At 37.3% G+C, this 23,380-nt stretch overlaps 8 protein-coding genes across 8 annotated transcripts; 4 read left to right on the top strand and 4 right to left on the bottom strand.

Annotated features, from left to right (window-relative positions):
* Positions 1-631: 631 nt before the first annotated feature.
* On the top strand, positions 632-8,180 carry GCK72_014825 (uncharacterized protein; the record flags this gene model as incomplete). Its single annotated transcript, XM_053730485.1, has 14 exons — positions 632-763; positions 919-1,015; positions 1,707-1,772; positions 2,047-2,172; positions 3,025-3,138; positions 3,611-3,692; positions 3,741-3,834; positions 3,882-4,010; positions 4,054-4,146; positions 4,325-4,398; positions 7,421-7,532; positions 7,592-7,648; positions 7,846-7,941; positions 8,061-8,180. 14 exons carry the CDS (start codon positions 632-634, stop codon positions 8,178-8,180), a joined length of 1,392 nt encoding a protein of 463 aa, XP_053585257.1.
* GCK72_014824 (uncharacterized protein) lies at positions 4,994-8,526 on the bottom strand (the record flags this gene model as incomplete). Its single annotated transcript, XM_053730484.1, has 4 exons — positions 4,994-5,173; positions 5,450-5,545; positions 6,441-6,611; positions 8,401-8,526. 4 exons carry the CDS (start codon positions 8,524-8,526, stop codon positions 4,994-4,996), a joined length of 573 nt encoding a protein of 190 aa, XP_053585256.1.
* Positions 8,527-8,635: 109 nt separating this feature from the next.
* Positions 8,636-8,896, top strand: GCK72_014823 (uncharacterized protein; the record flags this gene model as incomplete). The annotated part of the gene is made up of 2 exons (XM_053730483.1): positions 8,636-8,692; positions 8,738-8,896. The coding sequence occupies 2 exons, from the start codon at positions 8,636-8,638 to the stop codon at positions 8,894-8,896; spliced, it is 216 nt and encodes a 71-aa protein (XP_053585255.1).
* Positions 8,897-8,950: 54 nt separating this feature from the next.
* Positions 8,951-12,732, top strand: GCK72_014822 (uncharacterized protein; the record flags this gene model as incomplete). Its single annotated transcript, XM_053730482.1, has 6 exons — positions 8,951-9,019; positions 9,067-9,260; positions 10,741-10,778; positions 10,824-11,475; positions 11,813-12,526; positions 12,579-12,732. The coding sequence occupies 6 exons, from the start codon at positions 8,951-8,953 to the stop codon at positions 12,730-12,732; spliced, it is 1,821 nt and encodes a 606-aa protein (XP_053585254.1).
* A 999-nt stretch (positions 12,733-13,731) lies between these two features.
* Positions 13,732-15,505, bottom strand: GCK72_014821 (uncharacterized protein; the record flags this gene model as incomplete). The annotated part of the gene is made up of 9 exons (XM_053730481.1): positions 13,732-13,959; positions 14,009-14,098; positions 14,143-14,236; positions 14,281-14,456; positions 14,501-14,665; positions 14,712-14,922; positions 15,029-15,208; positions 15,263-15,446; positions 15,502-15,505. 9 exons carry the CDS (start codon positions 15,503-15,505, stop codon positions 13,732-13,734), a joined length of 1,332 nt encoding a protein of 443 aa, XP_053585253.1.
* Positions 15,506-16,987: 1,482 nt separating this feature from the next.
* GCK72_014819 (uncharacterized protein) lies at positions 16,988-19,982 on the top strand (the record flags this gene model as incomplete). Its single annotated transcript, XM_053730479.1, has 9 exons — positions 16,988-17,041; positions 17,309-17,671; positions 17,789-17,862; positions 17,911-18,179; positions 18,570-18,793; positions 18,846-19,075; positions 19,354-19,532; positions 19,623-19,805; positions 19,888-19,982. The coding sequence occupies 9 exons, from the start codon at positions 16,988-16,990 to the stop codon at positions 19,980-19,982; spliced, it is 1,671 nt and encodes a 556-aa protein (XP_053585251.1).
* On the bottom strand, positions 18,768-19,794 carry GCK72_014820 (uncharacterized protein; the record flags this gene model as incomplete). Its single annotated transcript, XM_053730480.1, has 4 exons — positions 18,768-18,812; positions 18,866-19,111; positions 19,363-19,495; positions 19,565-19,794. 4 exons carry the CDS (start codon positions 19,792-19,794, stop codon positions 18,768-18,770), a joined length of 654 nt encoding a protein of 217 aa, XP_053585252.1.
* A 712-nt stretch (positions 19,983-20,694) lies between the features above and the next one.
* Positions 20,695-22,246, bottom strand: GCK72_014818 (uncharacterized protein; the record flags this gene model as incomplete). Its single annotated transcript, XM_003108550.2, has 7 exons — positions 20,695-20,802; positions 20,875-21,016; positions 21,171-21,319; positions 21,366-21,528; positions 21,573-21,739; positions 22,021-22,090; positions 22,134-22,246. The coding sequence occupies 7 exons, from the start codon at positions 22,244-22,246 to the stop codon at positions 20,695-20,697; spliced, it is 912 nt and encodes a 303-aa protein (XP_003108598.2).
* Positions 22,247-23,380: the final 1,134 nt, after the last annotated feature.

Here is a 23,380-nt window from a genome sequence, read left to right as displayed (position 1 = left end):
TTCAAATGAATTCACGCGTTTCGAAATTTGTTCGCTTACGGATCAATCCGTTTTTCAAACTCCCCCGGAACTAATTTTTACTCTTTTTTTGCATTTCACGAGGTTTATAAAATGTGTCTTGATCCTGACCTGAAGTGCTGTTGAAAATTGCTAACTTTGAGGCTGCGTTACGGTGTCAAACAAACCTTTTTCATTCTAAATTTTTCTGAGTGGAAAGTAAAACTTTGAATCTCTAATTTTTTAATTGACAAATTTATTTTGCAGAAGCTCCAAGAAAAGATACAGTCAGAGCAATAAGTAAAACTAGAAACCTCGTTAATTTTAGAGAGGTCATGTTTTAACTAGCTGTATTCTTTTAGAAACACATCTCACAAAAAGTAATCAACTACAAAAAATTGAACTTTTGGATTGTACTTTTCATTGAAGTGATTTTCGAAATGATTCAACAATTTATGACACCGTGTCACAGCCTCAATGTTGATTAATTGCAGCTGCAAATCTGTGAATCTCCTATCTAACACTTTACTGTTTTCTCTCTTAAATCGTCCGTCCTCTTCTCCCTAAAAGTGACTTTCCAATCAGCCATCCATCCCTACATAATCCTCAACAATCATCACCACAAAATTCAAAAATGTCTCGGATATCATCGATGGCCTATAAATGGAAACAACCGCCACCGATAAATGATGATTCACGACATCGTTCACAGAGCAACTCGCGTCTTTTTGACAGAATCTACGGGCAAATGCACAGAGGAAATAAGGTTCTTTTTGGGGTTGAATGAAGTGAAGAGAGAGAAAGAATGGGGGGGGGGTGACATCTTTTCAGAGCAAAAGAAAACAACAAAGAGAAGATAAATATCAGAAGAAGAAGTTGATGCCAACTTTCTTTTTTCCAATTCTTTCTTTTTTCTTGCAGGCGTTCGAACACACAACGTCGTACGACGAGTCAATTAGTGGATTCATGCGTCGTCGATTTGCTGGAAACGGTGAAAGGGCGTTGCCTTTGAGATATGGTTAGTTGGGGGGAAGATGAGAGCGGGGTTACTGTAGGATACGGTAGATAAGAAATTGACTGCTAAACTATGCTGGTGGGTTCTTCTTATTATAAGCCTAGTTGGAAAACAATAATTAATTTCTAAAAATCAATTTGAAAAATTAATCATCAGTCCTATTTCATTAATTTTTACTGTGATTGTCGGTGAGCTCGATTTACAGCTTCCGAACACCTTTCCTATTTTTTGAATAAAGTCAGAAATCTCAATAAAAACTAACTAGTTATACATATATACCCTAATTAAATATTCCAGCTTTCTCTGTGACCTCTAAAAACTCAGAAAAGACTCAAAAATGTCACATCCTCGCCCCCTTTATCACTCAAGTCAATCAAATCCCACATCAAGCCCCCATTTCAAAAAAGAGTACTGTAAATCAAAAAAAGATGTCAAAACAAATCAAATCTTCTCTCAATAAGTTGTTTCTTCTGTTTGATTTGTGAACCTCTTGACAGACATTTGTCTCAAAAAACGGATGGGGTGTCAAGAAACAGGAATATTCTCGGAGATCTCCGGGGCCATGTCCCACGGGAAAATATGGGAATTCAGTGGGAAATGCTCTCAAAAACGGCAGACATTGAGCTCTTAGATTACTCTATGTTCTTCTTTTCTTTTTTTGTTTCCTTTTTTCTGAATTTCTCTAAATTTTCAGGAACAAATCCTCATCAAAAAGATGATGCTGAATTGTATATAGTGGAAGACGAAATGCCAATCAAAGGTTCGTTCTTTGTTTCATCTTTGTCCAAGTATATAGTCATCAAAAATGTATGAAATAATAGCATTTTTGGTCTCATCGGCCACTATCAAGTGTTCTCTTCTTTCTTCTTTTTCTCTTCTTTTTTCTTCTTTTCTAGTTGATCTCTTGCTCCTCAAAACACAAGTTGTATATTCTTTGTTATCTCCTCCCCGCCCCAACTTACATGTCTGATGAAAGGTAAAATGAGAGAGAAAGACTTCCGGATATTCATTTTCGATCTTGAGAATGATTTCAGTTCTAAACGGATCACCGGGATATATCAATATATTGGATGGGCTCAATGGTTGGCAACTGGTCAAAGAACTGTCTGATGCCACAAAGATGCCAGCTGCTGCTTCTTTCAAGCATGTTTCACCGGCAGGTAAGCTGAAATATATAAGTTTGGTCACAGTAGGTTTTATATTATTTGAGCTCCAGTACAGGTTGGGCTTCTCTAAATTTTTCATGAAAGTTTCTTACTTTGATGGTTTGAAACACGGTTATCGTAATTACCGTAAAACCTCTAATAGAGGTACTCCAGTAGCAAGAGTTTGGTGTGCCCAATATCTCAACTGCCATGAGAGCTATCAATTTTTTCCAGCTGAAAAAGTATTTATTAACTATTCAGCTTTATTTTGTCTGTTGGCAACTATTTTGTCTGTTGGCAACTTTTTGATATCTCCTTTGAGGAAAAAGATACACCGCGTTAAATAGGCTTTGCTCTGGGGGGCACCTCTTTCAAAGGTTTTACGGTACTCTAATAAACAGACATCCCCTAAAAATAGAACGAAGTATTCGGAAAATGAAGGGGTTCTTCGTGATTTTATTGATAAATTTTCAAAGCATTTTCTGAGAATTTCGGGTATTTTGAACCCGAAAACCATATAATAAACCAGGAGCTTCAACCTTTTAATTTATGACTTTTCGATACGATATTCCTGAGTACGGTCATTTCTGCTTGAAATGAGAAATCTCGAAACTACGAAAACGAAGGTCTAGATTCATTCTCAGCGTTCTCGTTCTCCAAACGATGGGATCATGAATTACTCGTAGGGGAAGGGCAATCACTCCACTTCTTCTTTAGATCAGAGAGATCTTCAATGAGAAATATGTCATGTATCTATTTGATGCAAGAATCCGTCAGACATTACATCCTATATTCATGGACACAATGATTATACACTTGTAGCGTCACGATCCTTTCTTATGACACAAAGCATAATATAATTTCCAGGTGCTGCCATCGGTCTCCCTCTAAATGAAACTGAATCTGCCTGCTGCATGGTATCTGATCTTCCAATCGACACAAAGAAGCCATCCCTTGCAGCAGCATACGCTCGTGCCAGAGGTCAGTTTCCCATGAATTCTGAATCCCCACTGTGTGTTTCCATTTTCACTATCCCATCTCACCTTTCACTTTGTTTTTTTGCACTCACAATCACATTTTCACTTTTAAATTAACCCCACTTCTTCTATCTGCACTTTTCAACCATTTAGAACAGGATTGGATTATCAATGATCGTCTTCAAAAAATTGCACCCTCTGTCGGTATGAGAGATGCCTCAATTCATTTATTTTATATGCTCTTGCACTGCTTTTTGTTTATTCATTTTGTCATTTTTCGTTAAATTCGGAGGAAAGAAGGAGATCACTGTCGCCGGACTCCTTGATTTAGGCTTTTTTGTTTCATATATTTTGTCATTTCTGATGATTTTTGAGTGGTGACACATGTATGTCATAATACTTGAATCTCATTGGAAATGCGCATAACGTTCGTTCATGAATATTCGATGATCTAGAAGTCATTTCATCATTTTCAGGAGCAGATCGGATGTCCTCATTTGGTGATTTCATTGCTCTTTCTGAAAAATGTGATGAACTTACGGCTAAAATTATTAACAGGTTAGTTGACCTACTTCTCTCATCCTATACAACACAATTTAATTCCAGAGAAGTGTCTGATGGAGTTGTGGCCCCTGACTACGATCCGGCTGCATTGTCGCTTCTTGCCAAAAAGAAAAATGGAAATTACTGTGTGTTGAAGGTAATTTCCTTGTTGAACCTTCAATTTCTAACCATCCATTCCCTCAGATCAACCCTAATTATCTTCCTTCTGAGACCGAGGAACGTACTGTTTTCGGGTTGAGACTCCGACAAAAACGAAACAATGCGGTCATTAATGCGGAGACATTCACTAATGTTGTTGGAAAAGAGAATGGAGTGAGTTAATTACTTTGGAAATGATAATTATAGGAGGTTTCAGATGAATAAGCAAGCTGTCGATGACCTCATCGTTGCTACGATTGCTCTAAAGTATGCTCAGTCGAACAGTGTCTGTTTTGCTCATCGAGGACAGGTGAGCATTGTTCTTCTGGAAGCATTTGTGACGCACGTTCTTTTCAAAACGTTTCAAATCACGTGACATTCTCCAACCTCATTCCTCGATCAATTCTATATTTAAAAACAATAGAAACTCGCCCCCATACACCCTCGATAATCGCACATTTCCGTTCGAACGTCATCGCATTTTTCAGGTCATCGGAATGGGAGCAGGTCAGCAATCTCGTATTCATTGTACAAGATTGGCTGGTGACAAGGCAATGAATTGGTATGTTATTTTGGGAAATGAAGAAGTAGAAAGAAATCAGAATAATATTGAAATTTCAAAGAAGAAGGATCTGAATTCTCTGGATTTTTCTGAGGGAAAGCGAAGATTGCTTCTAAGAAATTGAGAAATAATTCCAATATTTTTGGTTTTTTTTCTGAGTTTCAGGTTTCGGTGCCTACAGTATTCTTATTATAACTTGAATCGCTCTAAAATTTTCAATACAAACTGCTGAACTAGCTATTCAGAATCTTTGGTCAAAAAAATCATTTTTATTCTTCTTCTTCTTCTCTGAAAATCTTTTTCCGTAAAAGTACACTCACTTAGATAAATGAATTCCGAGTAAATCAGTTCTAGAAATAAACTGAAATTTGCTCGAAATGGACAAAAAGGGCACTGCATTTTGTTTGATATCCAATTTTTCCCTTTTCAATTGAAAAAAACCCCCAGTGAACCAGACTACATTCATTGTTCTGTGTCAATCAAATGACTCGCACAATAATCAGAAAATTGAAAATAAATATGTTTATTAGAGAGCACTGAAAACTCCTCGAGATGCTCTTCATCAGGGGGCAAGAAATGTATCATAAATTCATCATTAAAAATATCTTGAGAATATCGGTTTATTGCATTCCGATCCACACGAATCTCTGACTCTTTTCCAATATCCGATTGTTCCTCTATCTCGACATCCGTTCGCTCCACCATCATGTATACGTGCAATTGTCTCGCAGTCTGATTTTCCATAACACTTGACACGAAATTTGCTGGCCAGAGTCTGGAATAAGTTTTTGGTCTTTTGTGTGTGGAGCATTCTATTGTTCTCCATTCCCAATGACGTCACAGACGTGTTTCCAAAAGTGGCTGCTTCTTCTTTTTCACACAACCAAAAAAGAGGCAATTTGGAACTATTCGTACAGTCGATCATAAAACGAGAAATCATAAAATGACACATTTATCAGCGATCGGTCACTTTTTCTATTTGTTTGAAGAGGAGTGGTACATATTTGATCTACGATCTTCAGAAAAAAAGTAGGAGAAAAAAGCAAATTACCCTGATACAAGAAGCAGAGCATTGGTAGTCTTGAGCACAGTTCATCCATGCCTCGTTTTCAGTGTCTTCGTCTTTTTTACCAGGTTGGTAGCATTGCTGAAATAAGGGTTATTTTGAAAGGAAGACGTCTAGTCGTGAAGTTTTCTGGATGACAGTTATGAAGTTTTGATTTGTTTCTGAATCATATAAAGGGAGAGAATTTCTGAATATTTTGGAGCTAAATCGGTAAGAGCGACTGTGGTGGTTACTGTAGTTAGTTATTGGAGACCTTCTCAGAATGTTTAGAATCAAACAAAAAGAGGCTAGTATGACTAGAAACCTTGAAAATCTAGATTTCAAGATATTCAACCTCTAGACGATAGCTCTCCGAGTTCCCCCCATGTTTCCCCTATATCTCTTACCTGAAACTGATAGATATTCAGTCTGAAATATCCACAACCAATTCTCTCAAATTGATCTACCGAACATCCAAGAGGTACACAACCTGAATCTTGGTCACACATTGCGAGAAGGCACGCATGGTCTTCTTCCACTGAAAATTATTATTTTTGTTTTGTACTGGAAGACGTCTAGACCTGCTTGGCAAAAGTTTTGTGCTGGAACTCTTATTTTAGGAATTGAGTTTGGAGAGAAAAACAAAAGTTCCAGATTCTCTTGTTTAAAGTTTGAGTTGCAAAGAGGAAAGAACTGATAAAAATTGATCAGTTTGTTCGAGGACGTCTCATCTATTTCTAGTGATTGATAAGGGCCGTCTACTCGATACAACCGAGACAATGCACTTCCGGTGAATCAGAATCTCAAGCCGAACTCCAAATTACCTTTATCAAACATGAGTAATTGGGTTGTGGCACTGATTAACAGCGAGATCAATGCGAGAGAAATCAGCATGTTTTCCAGCAATTGTCGTCTTAATTATTCATTCACGGCGGCCTCATCTGTGGCTGAAACTCCTTTTAATCTAGATACAAATCAAAAAAGAAATGAGTGATACCGTATCAGATGAGTAATAAATGAAAGGAAGAATGAATCGGGTCCTTCTTCTTCTTATGGCTGTTTCGTTAAACGAGTCGTCTTCTTCTTCTTCTTTCGGTGGGCAGCAATTCGCCACGCCCACTTCGTTTGACCACTCGATCGGTGACGTTTGTTGCTCCAATACTGAAGCCTGGAATACGACGAAAAAAGATGAGACAAGACAGGAGATCGATTTGATTAATGAGTGGATTTGTGACACCTCTTTTTGGAATAGAAAGTGACACGTCATTCAGAGTACATGGGGTTAAATTTGGGAGTCTTTTTGGCCGTTTTGGGAGTATTCGGATGGGAAAAAGTATTGAATTAAAATAGTAAAAAACGGGAAATGAGATTAGGGGAAATGATGTCAAGAGATAATTGAAAAGAGGGATAGAGTGACCTATTCGAGATCTTTGAGAAAAGTTCTGCTCGTTTGAATTTTGGAATTTGGAACTGAGTTCTTTCACCATTAACTCGACATCTTGAAACCATGAAAATGGTTCTGAGATTAGCTTTCCTAGACTAGATACCGTACCCCTTTCTATTTTTTTTTCGTTTCTTGAACTTCTATCCCTATTTTATCATCGAATCCCGTCGTTCGCAACTCCCTTTTTCTCTCCGAAATCAAATTTTAGTATCTGTCAATGTAACTTCCTTTTTTAGGATTTATGTGACGTAGAAATGACGTACACGACAGATCAAAAATAACCTATATTTGTCACGAAAAAGTCAAGTTGTTGAAATCAGGAGAAGGGATATTAGTGAGAAAACGGAACCTTTTTTAATGAGAAAAAAGAGAAATGTTATCGAATTCTGAAATTGAAATGATTGATTTCTTAATCAACTGCCCCTTTCTTCACTCCACCCTCAACTGATAAAAACATTTTAATTTGTCATCTGAAAAGTAGAAAAACCATTCAATTCTCCTTATCAACAATTCTTCATTTGTACTTTCAACAGGTGGCTACGACAACACCCGACAGTCCTCTCACTTCCATGGAAAAACGCAATCAAACGATCAGAAAAATCGAATGCAATCGATGTTTTGTGCAGTGGAGTACTCGGATCAGAGGTTAGTTTCTCTCATTTCTCCCGAGCAAACATCTTCTAAATTTAAAAATATTTTTGCAGATTGCCATTGACCAATGGCAGCAATACTTCAATGAACCCGTCGAACCGCTTGCTGAGGTACGTGTATTGCCCGCGGGCTGTTTTAAGCCTCGTGGTCCTAAAAAAGTGTATAATCGGAAAGGGAGAGATGACGTAGTAAACCGAAACGGGTATTAGTTGTGAGAAGTGTGTCTGTTATGAAGAAGATGATGATACTTTCGAAAGAAAAATATATTATTTTTCGCAACAAGAAATGGAAAGGGAACTTGTTTCAGGAAGAACGCAAGCAATGGTTGAGCCAACAAACTGGTGTTGTGATGAGTTCCGATGCTTTCCTTCCATTCCGGGACAACGTGGATTGTGCTAAACAGGTTAGGGCAAAAGAGTTCTGAAAATTAGAAGTTTCCTTGATACAAAGAGTTCTCTTGAGATATAAATCGGATTTGTTGAGTGTGTCGTACTTTCAAAACTGAGTTGTTCTTTTTTGCAGTTCGGCGTCTCGTATGTTGCTCATCCGGGGGGTTCGGTTCGCGATGAGGAGATCAAAGAAGCTTGCGACGAACATGGAATCACTCTCATCCACACCGGACTTCGACTCTTCCACCACTAGATTCAACCCTAACAACAGCAATAAATTTTACCCATTTCCTCTTTTCACAGCCCCATAGAATGTACATTTTTGTCATGGGTTTGCACGTTCCGAAACTTTTTTTCGTACCTGTCTTGATATATTTAATCAAATAAATAAATAAATGAATGATAAAGCTAGAATTATTCACATGCAAATACAATATCTGAACCGAATATTTGTTGTTTCAGCGGGTTTTTACAATCATATCAGTCCAATCGGCTGCCAATTTTCCAGCTTTCCATTGTTCCAATGTCAGACTCTTCCGTTCAATCGTTTCTCGAAGAGATCCAAGAAGACTTGCTCCAACCCCTGTGCATCCGCTCATAACTGGTAACAACGAAAAATGCGAGAAATATGAACCGAATCGGCGAGAAGTCTTCTATACCCATCGAAGAGTCGTCTTCTATGCTCCTGACTCAAAGTGTAATTATGAAATGGAAGTAATAGTGTTTGATACCAAACGGAGAAGAAGTGAGACGAAAAAGATCAAGGTGAGCTTTATGAAATACACTTATTCTAAATCTTTTCTCTTTCAGATTGTCCGTGTCAACGAACCATCGTACATGGCTCTTCTTTCTCCGGCTGACTATCCTACAACTATTGGATTCGCTATTCTTCTGATTGCTACGAGTATCATTCTTTATTTGATCATTCTCATTGTCATGTTGAAAAAAAGAAATCGATCGCACCGATGAAGAAAGGGAGAGACGGTCGTCTATGCTTATGTTGATGATCCAAAAAGAAATGTAATGAAAGTTCGTCCACCTGGATCCAGATTCATGCCAGTTGAGTATATCAATCGTGATGTGGAGGCAGCAGTAAGTGAAAGTTACATTCAGACAAACAGATGATCTTTCGTTTTCAGTTAACACAACGTACCGCTGGATGTAATCTTCGCGACGGAGGAAAGAACAATATGTTCCAAGTACTCCCACAACCGATCGGCGACAACGTGTCAGAGAATCAGTACGACTACATAACGGAATATCAAGTAGAATCGGATTTGAGTGATGAAGTTTTTGAGGTTAGTTATTCTAATCGTCATCGAAGACGGTTACTGTTTGTTTTTTTTTTCAAGAAGATATCTGCATTTCTACTCCGAACTCTTCATTCCGTCGCTTCGATTCCCCATCCTTCTGCCTCATGGCACCAATCGCACCGTTTGAGGAATTCGATGACCTGCCAGCATATGCGCTCCAAAACTTCCGCTTCGGGAAACCGTATGAACGAGAAGGAAATACATACTGTTTGATGACTACCGCTGTTGATGTATTAGGTTGATTCATAATTTTCTGCAATTTTTGGATAAAACTTTGCTTCTATTTTTTCGAATCCAGAAAGACTTCTAGAATTCAAAATATTGTTTATCAGCATCGATTGTCTTCTGGCAACATTTTGGTAGTTTACTAATTTTCTCCTCCACGTAGAGCACCCATTTGAAATCAATTGAATACGAAACTTGCTTCTTTTTGATATCCTCTTTCTATTCGGATTTTTTCCAGTTTAAATGACGTTTGAGTCCAACAAAAAGTTAGTTATCAGAGAGAAGAAAGTTGGATAAGTACGTTGGATAAAAAAGATTTATCCAGCCAGATGACAGCAGTTTGTTGTGGGTTACTTTCGCAACACTTGAACAAGTGTTGTCATACTGAAAACTTCGTTTTGTTATATCTCCCCGTCCTGGAGTCACATATTTTTAAATTTATCCAAATCAGAAACGTGAACATCTGATGTTACTTTCCTTTCCTTTTTCAGGAGTTCTCACCACTCCAACAAAAGCACTGAGTCCCCCGATTCAAAAAACCAATTTTTCAGGTTTGAGAACATCCAGAGCTCGCAAATCTCTGTCTACACATTGTACTTTTCTCACATCGTTAGAGTAACAACTCCCCTACTTACTTCTAATAAAAAAATAGCCCGACCATACATGTGTTGGGTGGAAAGGTACTAACAACCAACTTAGGTCCATTTGATCTGCTATCTCGTGTTGTTTCAAAACGTGTGGTATGTGACGACGAATTTTCTTACTCCGATAAATAATTTCCATCCATGAACTACAGTTACATAAGTCACCCTTAATGAAGTTGACAACCTACGGGTGGTTTGAAACAGATCCGCTTCTACGCTTTCCTGCTATAACTCCAAATCTAGCTCTGACTGCTGAAAGAGAAGAAATTTTTCTGTCAGATCCAAGTTTCTTGTTTCGAATCTTTTGAATCAAAATGTATTTGCGTTTAAACAAAAAGACCTTTGTTAACATACATCAACAACTTCCTTTTGAATCACATAATTTTTAGACCAGAAACGAATGAAAACAAAATAACGTTTCAAAAACGCAAAAAGTTGCGTGTAAATCAAAGCTCCGTTCTCTGCGAAAAAATTAACGAGAAATAAATCTTTGAAAGTATAACAAGTACTTAAGTAGGTCTGCCAGACAATAAAACAACCACATCGAAAAACAACTCCTGTGCCGAGAAATCAAAACGACAACCGGCAAGAACGAAAATGGCAGAAAATTATGAATCAACCTAATATCTAGAGGACACTGCTATTCACTCAAGTACCCAATAGATTATTGTAAGTTTTTATACAGAAGTTTCTTTACAAAACATCTCTGTTTAGCTGAGCCATCGAGAAGAGCAATGCGTCGGGAACTGGAGATCCTTCGAATTCTTCCGATTCATCCGAATTTCGTTCGTTTCGATGGAGTTGTAATTGGTCGATGGGAAAATATTCCCTATCAGATTACTGGAATTTTGATGGAAGAATGTCAAGGAGGATCATTGTATGATTACATAAACTCGGCTGGATACGTACTCCGTCGTCAAGGGATGCGAACTCCGATTGATCATCACCTTCCTATCACTGAGGGTTCCCCGAACATGTCTTCTGGGTATGATAGTTTCACTAGCAAAGGGAGACAAAGACCAGATCAAAATAATCAAAAGGAAGGAAGCTCGTATCAGCAAGTGTCTTCCCCACTCTGCAGCTTCACCGAGCAAATCTCGAGAGCCCTCGAACATCTTCATTTCGCCAAAATTGTTCATACGCGAGTCGCATCAACTAGTGTATATCTCACGAGTGATTACACTGATCCTCTTGAAATGCCTTCTGACCAAATGGTAAAACTTGGAGACTTCTCGTATGCTTCTGGTTCGAATGACGCCATCGTTGCTGATCCAAATCTTCAACCGCCGGCGATTTTCATTCTTATTGTCGTGTTGAAAAGAAGAAATCGTTCACAACGAGGCAGGAAAGCAATTATAATTATATGGTGTATAGTATTGATTTTAAATCAATGGTCCATGTGGCGCGTCGCGGTTGCGTCACGAATCGTTTGTGACGTTTTCTAATTTTCATTTCATTTTTACCTCATATCTACACTCAAATAACATCGATTCCGGTTTTTCAAAGTTTTTCATGTTACCGAATCCATCCTTTCTCCTCCTTAAACTTCCACTTGTCGTGCTGAGACGAATATGCGCCAATTGGGCTCCAATAGATTTGTAAGATTTTTAAATAAATTTTCTGAGCTCACAAAATTGTTTTAGACTTGTATTATCAAATGTTTCAAAACGAACAATGCTGCGAGTTCATTCAGTAATTCCCAGGAAACGATTCAAACTTGAAGTATCTTTTTGGATGAATTCAAGAGCTTTCGTATTTGATGGAACGAGGGAGCATGTGATCGATATTCCATATGGGCAGAGAAATCGAGTTAACTGGGAGGATGAAAATCATTGTGAGAATTTCTTGTTCGAAGACATTAGCATTCGTAATATTATATGGATGTTCGAACAGATGTCTTATGTCTTAAACACAGATATTCATCGCATTGCCGTGAATGCTAACCATTGTTCTGGAAATGTATCCAGAATATTGTGCTGGTTGAATCACCGTCAAAGATCAATTGATGATCTACAAATCTATTTTAATAAGCTAGAAGATTTTGCTGATATTATTTCCCTTTGTCAAACTTTGAATATTAAAAGAACCCTCGATATAGCAAATTTATCCAAATCTCAGATAGGGAATAAGCTAAATCCAAAATTTGAAATGGATAACTTATGGCTGAGAGCCGACAATTTAGAGCAGTGGATTACGTTGGATAATATAATGGACTTCGATTGCATTCATATCGATTTGACATCATTCACATTCACGTCATCTGATATGAATAGATATTTGAAAGCATGGGTAAATGGATGTAATTTTCGAATGGAGTATCTATATTTGGGCCTGAGACCTTTAGATCACAAAATGCTCACTGATGGAATCGAGGTGGAGGAAGTAAATGCTTCCATTGTGAGAAGTTATAATAGCAAGTGAGTTTCAGTCTAAACTTTTGTTGTGTAATATTATTCATTTAACTTTCAGAATCCTGGGACCTACCGAGTTTGAGGGTGGAACCGACATACTTAGTAAAGATGGAAGACGAGCAACATTCCGACAAATAATAGATAATGATTATCTCTATCCAGAACAAAGATTCCCGTTCGAAATGGTGGTGTGGCCGAAGGATGGTCAATAAGATTCTGTTTTGTGCTACTTTTTTTCTGAGTTTGTAGCATTTCATGTTTCAACTAATCATTAAGAATTATTTTAATTTTTCTCAAGAATCACTTTGAGACCCAGGCTACCTTTGCGAGCACGCTCTAATGAGAAACTACATGGAAATGAAACATTTTCACGTCTCCTAAAATGTTCTGTAGGAAAATAGGACGCGGCTGCGGATGTAGTCTGTGCCTCATCGTGAATTCATTTATTTTCTCCGGGTTCTGAATATTTTCGGGGATGTGTGAGCTGGATTGTTTTTACAAAATTACAAAGTTTTTGGAATTAATGAACAATTGCATGTTATCCTAATTTCACTCGAACACCATTTGCATTTCACAGCACTAATAAATAGTGACTATTTCATTAAAACTAAAATTTTGAGATTTAAGATTGATTTAAAAAAAAAAATTGTATTTACCATGTTGAAGATTCGAAATCCTTTCTATTAATAACAGTGAACCAACCAATTATAGCCTCATTTATATTTCACAAAGTTTCCTATTCCGAAAAAAAAGTACAGTATACAAATATTGTATTTTATATTCTGTCATTAGTTTAATGAAATTGTTGAACTGCAAGTTTGTAATATCATTCTTCAATTTTCTTGGTAGACATATATCCATATTCCTAGCTTAGTCCAGTAGCTGCCAGACTTGGGTCACCTAGATAGCCTTGTTCTCGGTCTATTCGTTTTTTGGTCATCTCATACAAATAGTATTCACAAGTTCTTTTGCGCACACATATTGATGTTGCTGTTGTTGAATCTAGTGAAAAATTGTTAGGTTGAATCTAAATTTTACCCATTTCCTCTTTTCACAGCTCCAAAGAATGTACATTTTTGTCATGGGTTTGCACGTTCCGAAACTTTTTTCGTACCTGTCTTGATATATTTAATCAAATAAATAAATAAATGAATGATAAAGCTAGAATTATTCACATGCAAATACAATAATTGAACCGAATATTTGTTGTTTCAGCGGGCTTTTACAATCATATCAGTCCAATCGGCTGCCAATTTTCCAGCTTTCCATTGTTCCAATGTCAGACTCTTCCGTTCAATCGTTTCTCGAAGAGATCCAAGAAGACTTGCTCCAACCCACGAAACGAATAGAGGAGAGTTCTTGATTTCAGAAAATTGATAGAATTTCACAACTTCCGTATACTTGGTGCCGTTTTTTTCGTCAATTTCATTAATTTCTTGCTGAAAAATTCGAAATGTTTTCTGGAAAAATAGATTTTTATGTTGTTACCTCTATTCTTTTCATAAGCCCTGGAATTGTAGAAACTCCGCCTGCAAGAAGAATATTGGGAAATAGCTTCCGACGGATATCGATGGGACACTGTAAGACCGTGATTAAACTTCAGATTTGATTATCAGACAAACCTTTGAAACTACTTTATGAAGAATTTTCGGAAGACTCAAGTCGAAAGAATTGGGGTTTAGTGACTCGTCGAAGAAAATTTCAATGGCCGTTTCGCTGAAAGTATGTAATTTTCCAAGTTGTTGATTCATTTTACTAACAAAACAACGGGCGGCACAACAATACTTTTCCCGTTGATTGGAACCGTTTTTTCTTTGCATAAATTTTCGATTGATGGCTTTTCTCCTTCTGCTTCTTCCCATTCTTTCCACTTTTGAGCTCTTTCTTTATCCAAACAAATCAACGATAAGCTGAGCGTCTCGATGAGTCGAATTCTCTAAAAGTGATAAATTATTAATGTTTTCAGAAGAAAATCATTACATCAATATCCTCCCAGTCAGATTCTGTAAGCGTTCTTCTTTCTCCACTCAGCTCTTCCATTTGTCCGTATTTTTCTAACAATTCTCGAACTCTTCGTTCTAATTGTCGTCCGCAAATCGATCGAGCCGATTCGAACTCATTGAGCATCGTCACACCTTCAATAACCTGCAACTCAAAATATCAATGGAGTTCGACTATTAATTGAACTAACTGGAACTGCCACACATTCGGAATGACCTATATCTACGACAAAAGCATTTTGTGTATTGAATGGGAATGTAGAACAAACATGGGATGGCATGAACATCAATGATTTGCATCGGAGTTTTTCGACAATCACCTTAGTCATCGCATTTCGGAGATCTTCTGACATGAACATACTTTCTACGACAATAACGGGCCGATCCGATGGTGCGAGGACTCTGAACATTATATAATATTTTTTTTTAATCGAGGAGAGTTCATAAACATCCGGTTTTTTTTCAAATAAAAAAAGCTGCAAACAAAAACAATGTTGCATGAACTCACTTCAAGAAAGCGATTCTCAGGAATTTGTGAAGAAGATCTTCATAATACTCGATAGGTTTCAAAGCACTTTTCCGGTCATTCAACGCGAGTATCTCGTCAGATTTTATCACCTCTCCTGATTCTTCAGTATATTCCGTTCGGATTACATGCCGGGGATTTATTTCGCCAGCACATCCAATTCTGCAGAGAGTTAATATTGTAATCCTAATTCAAACTTATGAGAGTAACTCTTACTTGGTGAGTTTGCTTCCAACTTCCACGACAACTGCACTTTTTCCATTATCAATTGTGGTGATAAGTTGAGAAAGAGCAGTTGAAGAAACTGATAGATCTGATGCAGTTGAGACTCCTGAATTACTTCTTCGGGCCGCTTTCAGCGACTCCAAAGTTGCCTGAACGCTCGACGCCAGTTTGACAGCTGAAACACAATATACTGTTTATGGAGTTATTTGTTGTTTGAGATTTAAATCTACGCATCGTTATTTGTGCTAGATATTAGACTTTCAATATAATTATACTTTTCAATGAATTAAATAAATTTCAAGAAATTGCATTAAAAAATTTCTTCAAAAATGTGTGCAAACACCGCGGCGAGTTGCGTACCCGAATGTCTCATATTTTACGCGCAAAGTGGTCAGCTACTTTTAGTGACGTCACCAGACGTTTTCTTATCGCTTTGCCGATGACCGCCAGTTTAAAAAACGCTTCTGCATGTCTTCCCACTTGTTGATAACATAAAATAGTTAATTAACATCGTAAAAGAAAGATTTTCACAGAGAAGTTTGAAACATCCATAAAAGTTGATCTTCGATTCAGAATTTGAAGATTCATTGATTTTTTCCAGGTTCTGAATATTTTCGGGGTGAGTAAGCTGGATTGTTTTACAATTTTACTAAGTTTCTGGAATTTAAAAAAAAAGCATGTTATCCTGATGTCACATATGCGAACACCATTTACATTCACAGCACAAATAAATAGTAACTATTTATTTCCTTAAAACTAAAATATTGAGTTTTAAGAATAGTTCAGAAAGTAATAAATTATGTTTACCATATTGAAGAGGTTAAATTCTTTCTATTAATAAAAGCCAACCAACCAATTATAGCTTGATTCATATTTCACAGAGCTTCCAACTCCGAAACCAAGTACAGTATGCATACTTTTTTTTCTGCCATTAATTTGATGAAATTGGAGAACTGCAAGTTTGTTATAACTTTGTTTTATTTGGTAGACATATATCTATTCTCCTAGCTAATTAGTGCAGTAGCTGCAGGATTTGGGTCACCTCTAGATAGCCTTGTTCTCGGTCTATTTGTTTTTTGGTCATCTTATACAAATAGTGTTCACAAGCTCTTTAGCACACACATATATACACAACTCTTCTTCATATTTCAGGTTCGTTTGTTTCCAAAATTCATTTCGTTTTCTCTTTTTATTTATCAATTTGTCAGCTGATTTCATTACAAAGTGCTCTTGAACTCTGTGCTTTTCGGAAATTGCGAACATCCCTTTCCCTCATCATTCCCACCCCCAAAAACTCGTTATCTTCTCCAATATCATAGTGTCCAGTACTCTTTCACAAGTGTCATCACCCGCTTGGAGCGGAGCCAATGGAGCCTCTCGACATGTGAGAGCCCGAAGCGAGACGACGCGGGAGCATATATCCTTCAACCGACAACACTGCCTGCGTCTCTTCAATATTTTATACTTTTGAGCAATCACTTTGAAATAGGCAGAAAAGAAGTTACACACTTGAATCCTTTCTGTCCAGTCTGACTCTGTTTTATCCACGTTCTTCTTCTCCTTCTTTTTATTCTTCTTCTTGTTTTTTTTCTCACCATCAAAATATTAAATTTGCTTCTTTCCTTGTCCGTTTTTCCTCTTTTCTTTTTCCCTAATTCGTTTTGTTTTTTTCCAGATTTCATTTGCTTCACGGCGTTTGCCGTGCTTTTGCCAATAATGCCAAATTTGCTTGAGGATAATTTTGATCCTACTTTCCAATCTACCTCTAAAGTGAGTATCAATCTCAAAACAATTCGAATTTGTCATGCAAAACTTTCAGTCAAAGTTTGGATTCTGGTAGAAAATGTGATATTTCCTAAAACTAGTTTGGAAATAAAACTTTTTCTCGAAATTTTTTTCATAAAAAAACAGGTGGAAGAAAAATAGTATTCTCAAATTTTGAAATTCTATATTCTGAAATTTTTGGAACGAAATTCTGAGAATCCGAAATCAGAAATTTGGAAATCTGTACTCAATATTCTGAAATAATTCTTCCAGAAGCTAGTACTCCCACCGAATCGAAAAAACCATGCAGAATATGATAACCTGAATGAAGAACCACGTGTGAATGATTTCTCAAGTGATGAATTGATGAAACTTCTCTCATTTATGGAGGGAGAAGTCCAAGCTAGAGAAGATGTAATTGATCATTTGAAGAAGGAAAGAACGAAAATTTTACTCTCGGAAGCGAAATATGGAAAGTTGAACATGAATGATCCGTTTGCTGCATTAAGAAGAGATTCTGCAATTACTGATGAACAAATTGATGAGGAGAAAATAGTTCAGATGTACGAATCACAGGTGGATCAGCTGGACAAAATGATGTCGGTTCAAAAGAAATCGCAGAGAAATGCAGCTGTGGTGAGTGAGAAAGTTATAAAAGTTTTATGATATCGTTGGAAGAAGAATTAAAAACCGATGGAAAATCTTCATTACAATTTCAGTAATATTTTATTACTGTAATAAAATGAATTTCAGCTTCTCGTCGCCCTCGAAAAGAAACAATACAAATTGGTGAAAAAGCTGGAATCTGATAGAGAAGCCAAGATACGGTGCGGTCAAAAATTCATCTGAAATCAACCAAAATGTTCATTTTTCAGTTATGCAAAACAAGGAGATGACCTGGTTGCTCACTTGGAAAAAGAAAGAAATCAACTTCAACAACAAATTGAATTTCACATTGAAGAGAAACGAAAAGCAGAAATTGCAAAGGATAAAATGGAAATGACACTTGGAAATGAGAAGAAACGACACGAATCAATCGTTTTGTATTTGATACAAGAAAGAAAACAGATGTTATTAAAGATGCATGAATTGAGAGTCAAAGCTGAGCAGTTGATGCTTCAGAATCAATCGGATCCTAATAAACGTGAGTTGGCTACGGATTACTGTATCTGCCAAAAAACAGTTTTGGGGTGGTTGAAGAAAGGAAAAAAGAAAACTTTGAGAAGATGAAATAGTTCTGATAGTTCCAATTCCTAGAGAATGTAGATCAAAAGATCTAAATTCATTTTAGTAGTTGACCACTTCTTTATATTAATCTCTCTCATGAAATTATTCTCAAATTGAAATAATCGAGGATCAAACATTTGGAATAATTGCGTCCGATACATTTGTAAATAGGAAATTCTGAATTGAGAACTTTGAGAACCAATACTGACTGGGAACTGGGGTTTAGAATTTAGGATATTTTCATTTTATTTCAATAAAATTGATTTCCTTAACTTTAATCCAAAATTCCAAACTAAAATAGTTTCAGCTGGTCCTTCTAACGCATTGAACGAGCGAGAACTAATCGAGGAACTGAAAAAGGAGGTCACTTTTTTGAGATCTGAAAGAGAGTCCTTAACGAAAACTCAAAAAATGATGAAGAATGAGAACATGAGTCTCCGTGAAACTGTGAGAGGACAAGAAGTGGATCTTCAGATGCTTAGAAGAAATCTCACGTTGACTGGAGCTAAAATGTCAATTGATAAACCTGGGGTAAGTAACTCGATTGATTCTGAAACAATCGATTTGTTTTCTCTGTTTCTAGCATCAACTTCCCCAACTAACCCCAGACGTCGGATCCTTGGTAATGGCTAATCGTGGAGCTAAATCAGTGACAACTCCACGTCCACCAACAGCTCCTCCAGCTGCCCGAATTCCGAATTCGAGTACATTTCCAACTGAGAAAAGTCGTCTTCCGAGAGCTCCACCACCAATTTCTACTGCTCCGGCTCCACGCATGTCAATTGGAAACCTGTCTTCTTCCAGTTCGAATCCGTAAGTTCTCTTGATTCTGTTTTTCAAATTTGTATACTGAAAAGATATTGCAAATATAAATTTCTTTGATTCGAATAACAACATTCAGTGAAAAAAACTTTCAGAACACTTATTTCAAATCCTAGGAAAAGTGTTTATCTGAAAAAGTAGATTCTTTATAAAAGAATACCTGCTTGGAAACTAATATTGGATTCTGGGACTATATGGTTACAGTAATTTTCACTTTTTGCGTGTGCCTAAGTAGATGAATGCCATCTGATTCCAAGTGTTTTTTTCAGACCCCGTACAATGAGTTCTCCAGTGAAAAAGACACCAGTAATGGGCGTTTCCTCCACATCAGTTCGTCGACCACAATCTGCAACAACCACAACAACTTCAGTTATAACAAATACGTCAGCTGTGATGCCATTATCTCCAGAGCTAGAAAAATTAGAAGCAGCGATTCAATCGATGAATGGTGAGTTCTCTTCTTCTTTTCCCTTTTTGCACCTTCTCTTATTTTGCTTATTCGTGAAGTAGTCATATTCGTAGTGTTGTAAATCTTCAGTTGTATCATCAAGTCCACCTGCATATTCAACTGCAATGGCTAAAAGAAGTTCAAGTCTTCCCAGAGAACCCAACAACAATCCTCCGATTTCATCTGCTCCAATACGAAGAAGTACGATGAATGGAGGAATGCATTCATCGACAACTGGAGTTGTTACAACTAGAATTGGCATGTTTTTGCATAGTATTCTTATTCACTGATTTCAGATCTTTTTTTTTTGATGTATTGAGATTCGAGTTTCTTATTATAACTTGTATATTTCCAGCTGGTCCATCCACAACTGTTGCGAGCGAACGGAAAATGTCTGGAACAGTGAAACGGAATGGAATTCTTGCTAAAGCGTTTGGATCCTCCAAATAATTTTTTTTCATTCCCCGTCACCTCACAATTCATGGGTACTTAAATTCTCTTCTTACATTCGAAACTTTGCTCAATCTTTTCTCCCTTTGATTTCTTCTTCTCTTTCTTTGTTTTCAGTTGAAATGAATAGAATAATAGTTTTCAAGTGAATATTATATTTATTGAAATGGAAACCGTGAAGAAATGATGAAGCAGCGGTTTGTGTGAAAGAAAAAAGGCACGAGACAAAGACTAATAATAATGAATTTGAATTGAATCGATTTTCGTCTCAAATTAGAGCACAGATGAGGGGAAAGGTTTGGAAGGAAAGCGATGTTTGAAAACGAAAAGACGATCTTGACCCGTCTGTGGTCGATTTTGCCGAGGTTTGGTTGAAAGGACGGTAAGCTGTACACGTTGAGAACGATAGATTCCCAATAAAGCGAAAATCTCATCGTGACCAGCACGTCGTGCATTTTGAATGAGAGGAACTGATAAGGCAGATCAAAAGAAGAATAATAAGGTGAAAATAGGCCAAAAATATAATGATAACTGGGGACTTATTTTTCTTATAAAACGTAAACTGTTCAGATGAGGTGATAAGCTGAGTGGAACCTATTGAAGGAGATAGAAACACAATGAAGAACAAAACAACGGCAAAAACTAGACGATCCATAGGAATTAGGCACTGGACGAACGACGGGACGTAGAAAATTAAGCGATGAGGTAGAACTTATGAACTGGGAGGAGTAATAAGACTAGGAGAAATGATGGTTGACAAAGAATTATCAAGGAGACGGCGAGCAGCCATTGCCTCTCGGTAGATTGCTGATCCATGATACTGAAAAAATATAATCAATAAGTTTTTCTGCATACTGACCAATCAATCGGATCAGAATAAACGAAAACGTACCTTATTATGATGAGGAAAGTAATTCTTTGTATTCATAACAATATTAATATCAGACTGCCAACTCGTCTCTCCATGTTCATCTGAATCGATACGTGGACACCAGCGTTCGTGATTGTGAATCGCATCAAATTTGTTTCCGGTTCTGGAACTACAAGGACTTGGGAACAGGAATTCATATATATATATATTTTTTTTTTAATTGTTAGATATAGATATTACAGTTCTTAAATTGCTTGTGATTTATTGATTTGTCAAACCAATGCAACATTCTTAACCTATTGTCCGATGTCACAAACCTTATTGCCAACTCTCGAGCACAATAATCGCAGCCGAAAATGAGAGCTCCTCTTTTTGGTTTCGAAACGAACCATCCAAGAATTGCTACATACATAAATTTATCTGAAACGCCTTCCAGCTTCGGCAGATTTAAATCTGATGGAATATCCTGAATAATTAAATCGATTTTTGTGTTTCCAAGTGTTTTAACCAACCACTTTGAATTCGTCTTCTTCAATATTTTTGATATCAGTGAGTCTTCCCTGAACTCCTTCCATAATTTCCTTCGAACTTGGTTCTGTGATCCGGAACGGTGGTGCACCTGTTCGAAGCTTACACGTTGTTCGGTGTGCTGTCGTAAGTTTCTGGTGAATATCTCTGAATAAAAATCAGTTTTAACTCGTTGACGGAGCATCACTCACTGAAGAGATGAATTGTAGACATTGAATGATACTTTGCATATATTTGGAAGAGATGTATTCAGATATTGTTCACATTCTACACATTGCACACAGTCTTTCTTGACACAAGCCCATCCGAAGTCAGCGAGATCACGTGGAGTGACCGCACATCCGTACCACGTGGGTGCCTGGAAAAGATCAATAAAACTCGGAAAATTGAGTTAATTTATGAAAAATGTTTTGTTTACTTCTCTATCAGGTTCGAACTTTGAGATACTTCTATCAGAATCCTTTTCTTTTGTATCATTTAGCTCCAAAGCTAAGTTTGTGTTGACCCGATAAATCAATAATTTTTGAATGCTGAATATCTTGAAGCTCAAGAGCACCAGATTCTCAAACCTTTTGGTGTTTGGGAGAACTGGTCAAGCCGAACCAGAAACTGTGGATGACGGTGACTGCTATCAATTACCTTATATGTTTTGATGATCTTTTTGTACGCATCAATATCTCGAATTTTGTGATGTGCTGTCTTTTTCGTCCTGAATAAAACCGTTTCGACGTGGCAAAACAGTCAGAACAAACCTTTTCTGTGGACTAGTTGAAGATTGTCCATAATTGAGAATCTCATTGATCGAATCAGTGGCTTTTCGTTTCAGAAGAGCGGCGTGGCGACTGTTCGCCGAGTCGACCTCCATAATTGATTTCTTTTACCTATAAAAAACTAGGAAAGTGTCTGGAATTTAGGTAGAATTTCCGATAAGTATTCGCAATTGGAAGATAACCTGGCGGCAGTTTATTTCAGTGGTACCGTAGCGAGAGACGCCGAGTCAAAGGCACATGTATTATAACACGCCGCGGGTCTCGCCACGGCCTCCTTCTCTTCTCTTTTCTTCCACTTCGACCCCTCGTCTCGCTTTCTATCGCGCAGCCCATCAATAATTCTTTGTCGGCTCCGTTCGTTGACTCAAACTCAATGAATTCTGATAATTTTGAAAACATTGGAAAGCCAGTTTCAAGAGCTTTCGAATGATGTAAAAACTATATTGTTAGTGTGAGAGAGGAGCCAGAAAAAAGACTGGAAAGAGGCGCCTTCTATCGTCACGTGATTTGGTTCTCCTGCAATTTTTAGCGAGTAAACGAAGTCAAAGAGGACACAATTCAATTTTTGTTGATGTCTTGTGACGAACGTCGACGCCTACCAATAATTTCGGCAATTCCAGTCGTCTTTTGGATGGTTTTAACGTCGAGAAGTTTCGAGAAAAGAGTTACTTTCGTCTTTACTCACTTAAAATGTTTCTGAACAGATTCTACTGGAAGCACGATATACCTGATGTTCCGAATATAAATATTATATTCTTTTCTATTTCAGAGAAAACTGAAAGGTGGTCATCTAAAGTCGATATATTGATTTTGGTGACTCATTGCGGAAGATGCTTTCACTATAGGCGCGTTTGACTAGCGAAGAATAGTGTTTTAAGTAACGGAAACATTTAGCTATGTGGCGAAAGAAAGTAAAGAAAACGGATCGATTAAGTCATCGGTCTTTCTGCCGCTATAGAACACATATCTTATCGGTGTAATCAAATCTGCGTAGCGATATGCGATTCGTGCGCAGAAGCGAAATCTCGTTTCCGCAACGTCTAGATTTCCGGCTCGATTGTGCTTTTCTCTTGGCTCCTAGAAATCGTTTTTGCTTTCAGCATCTGAATTCTCCCAACCAATTTCGTTTTCCTACTCTTTCCTCTTTTTCGACTACGTTTCTCTGCGGCTTTCACATTTCCTTTTCTCTCACAATTTATCGATTGACCAATTGGCCCTGCTGCACTTTT

Source organism: Caenorhabditis remanei, chromosome IV, assembly GCF_010183535.1.
Source record: "Caenorhabditis remanei strain PX506 chromosome IV, whole genome shotgun sequence".
Lineage (NCBI taxonomy): Eukaryota > Metazoa > Nematoda > Chromadorea > Rhabditida > Rhabditidae > Caenorhabditis > Caenorhabditis remanei.
The sequence above is the reverse complement of the archived record's forward strand: the minus strand, read 5'-3'. Positions and strand labels throughout refer to the sequence as shown.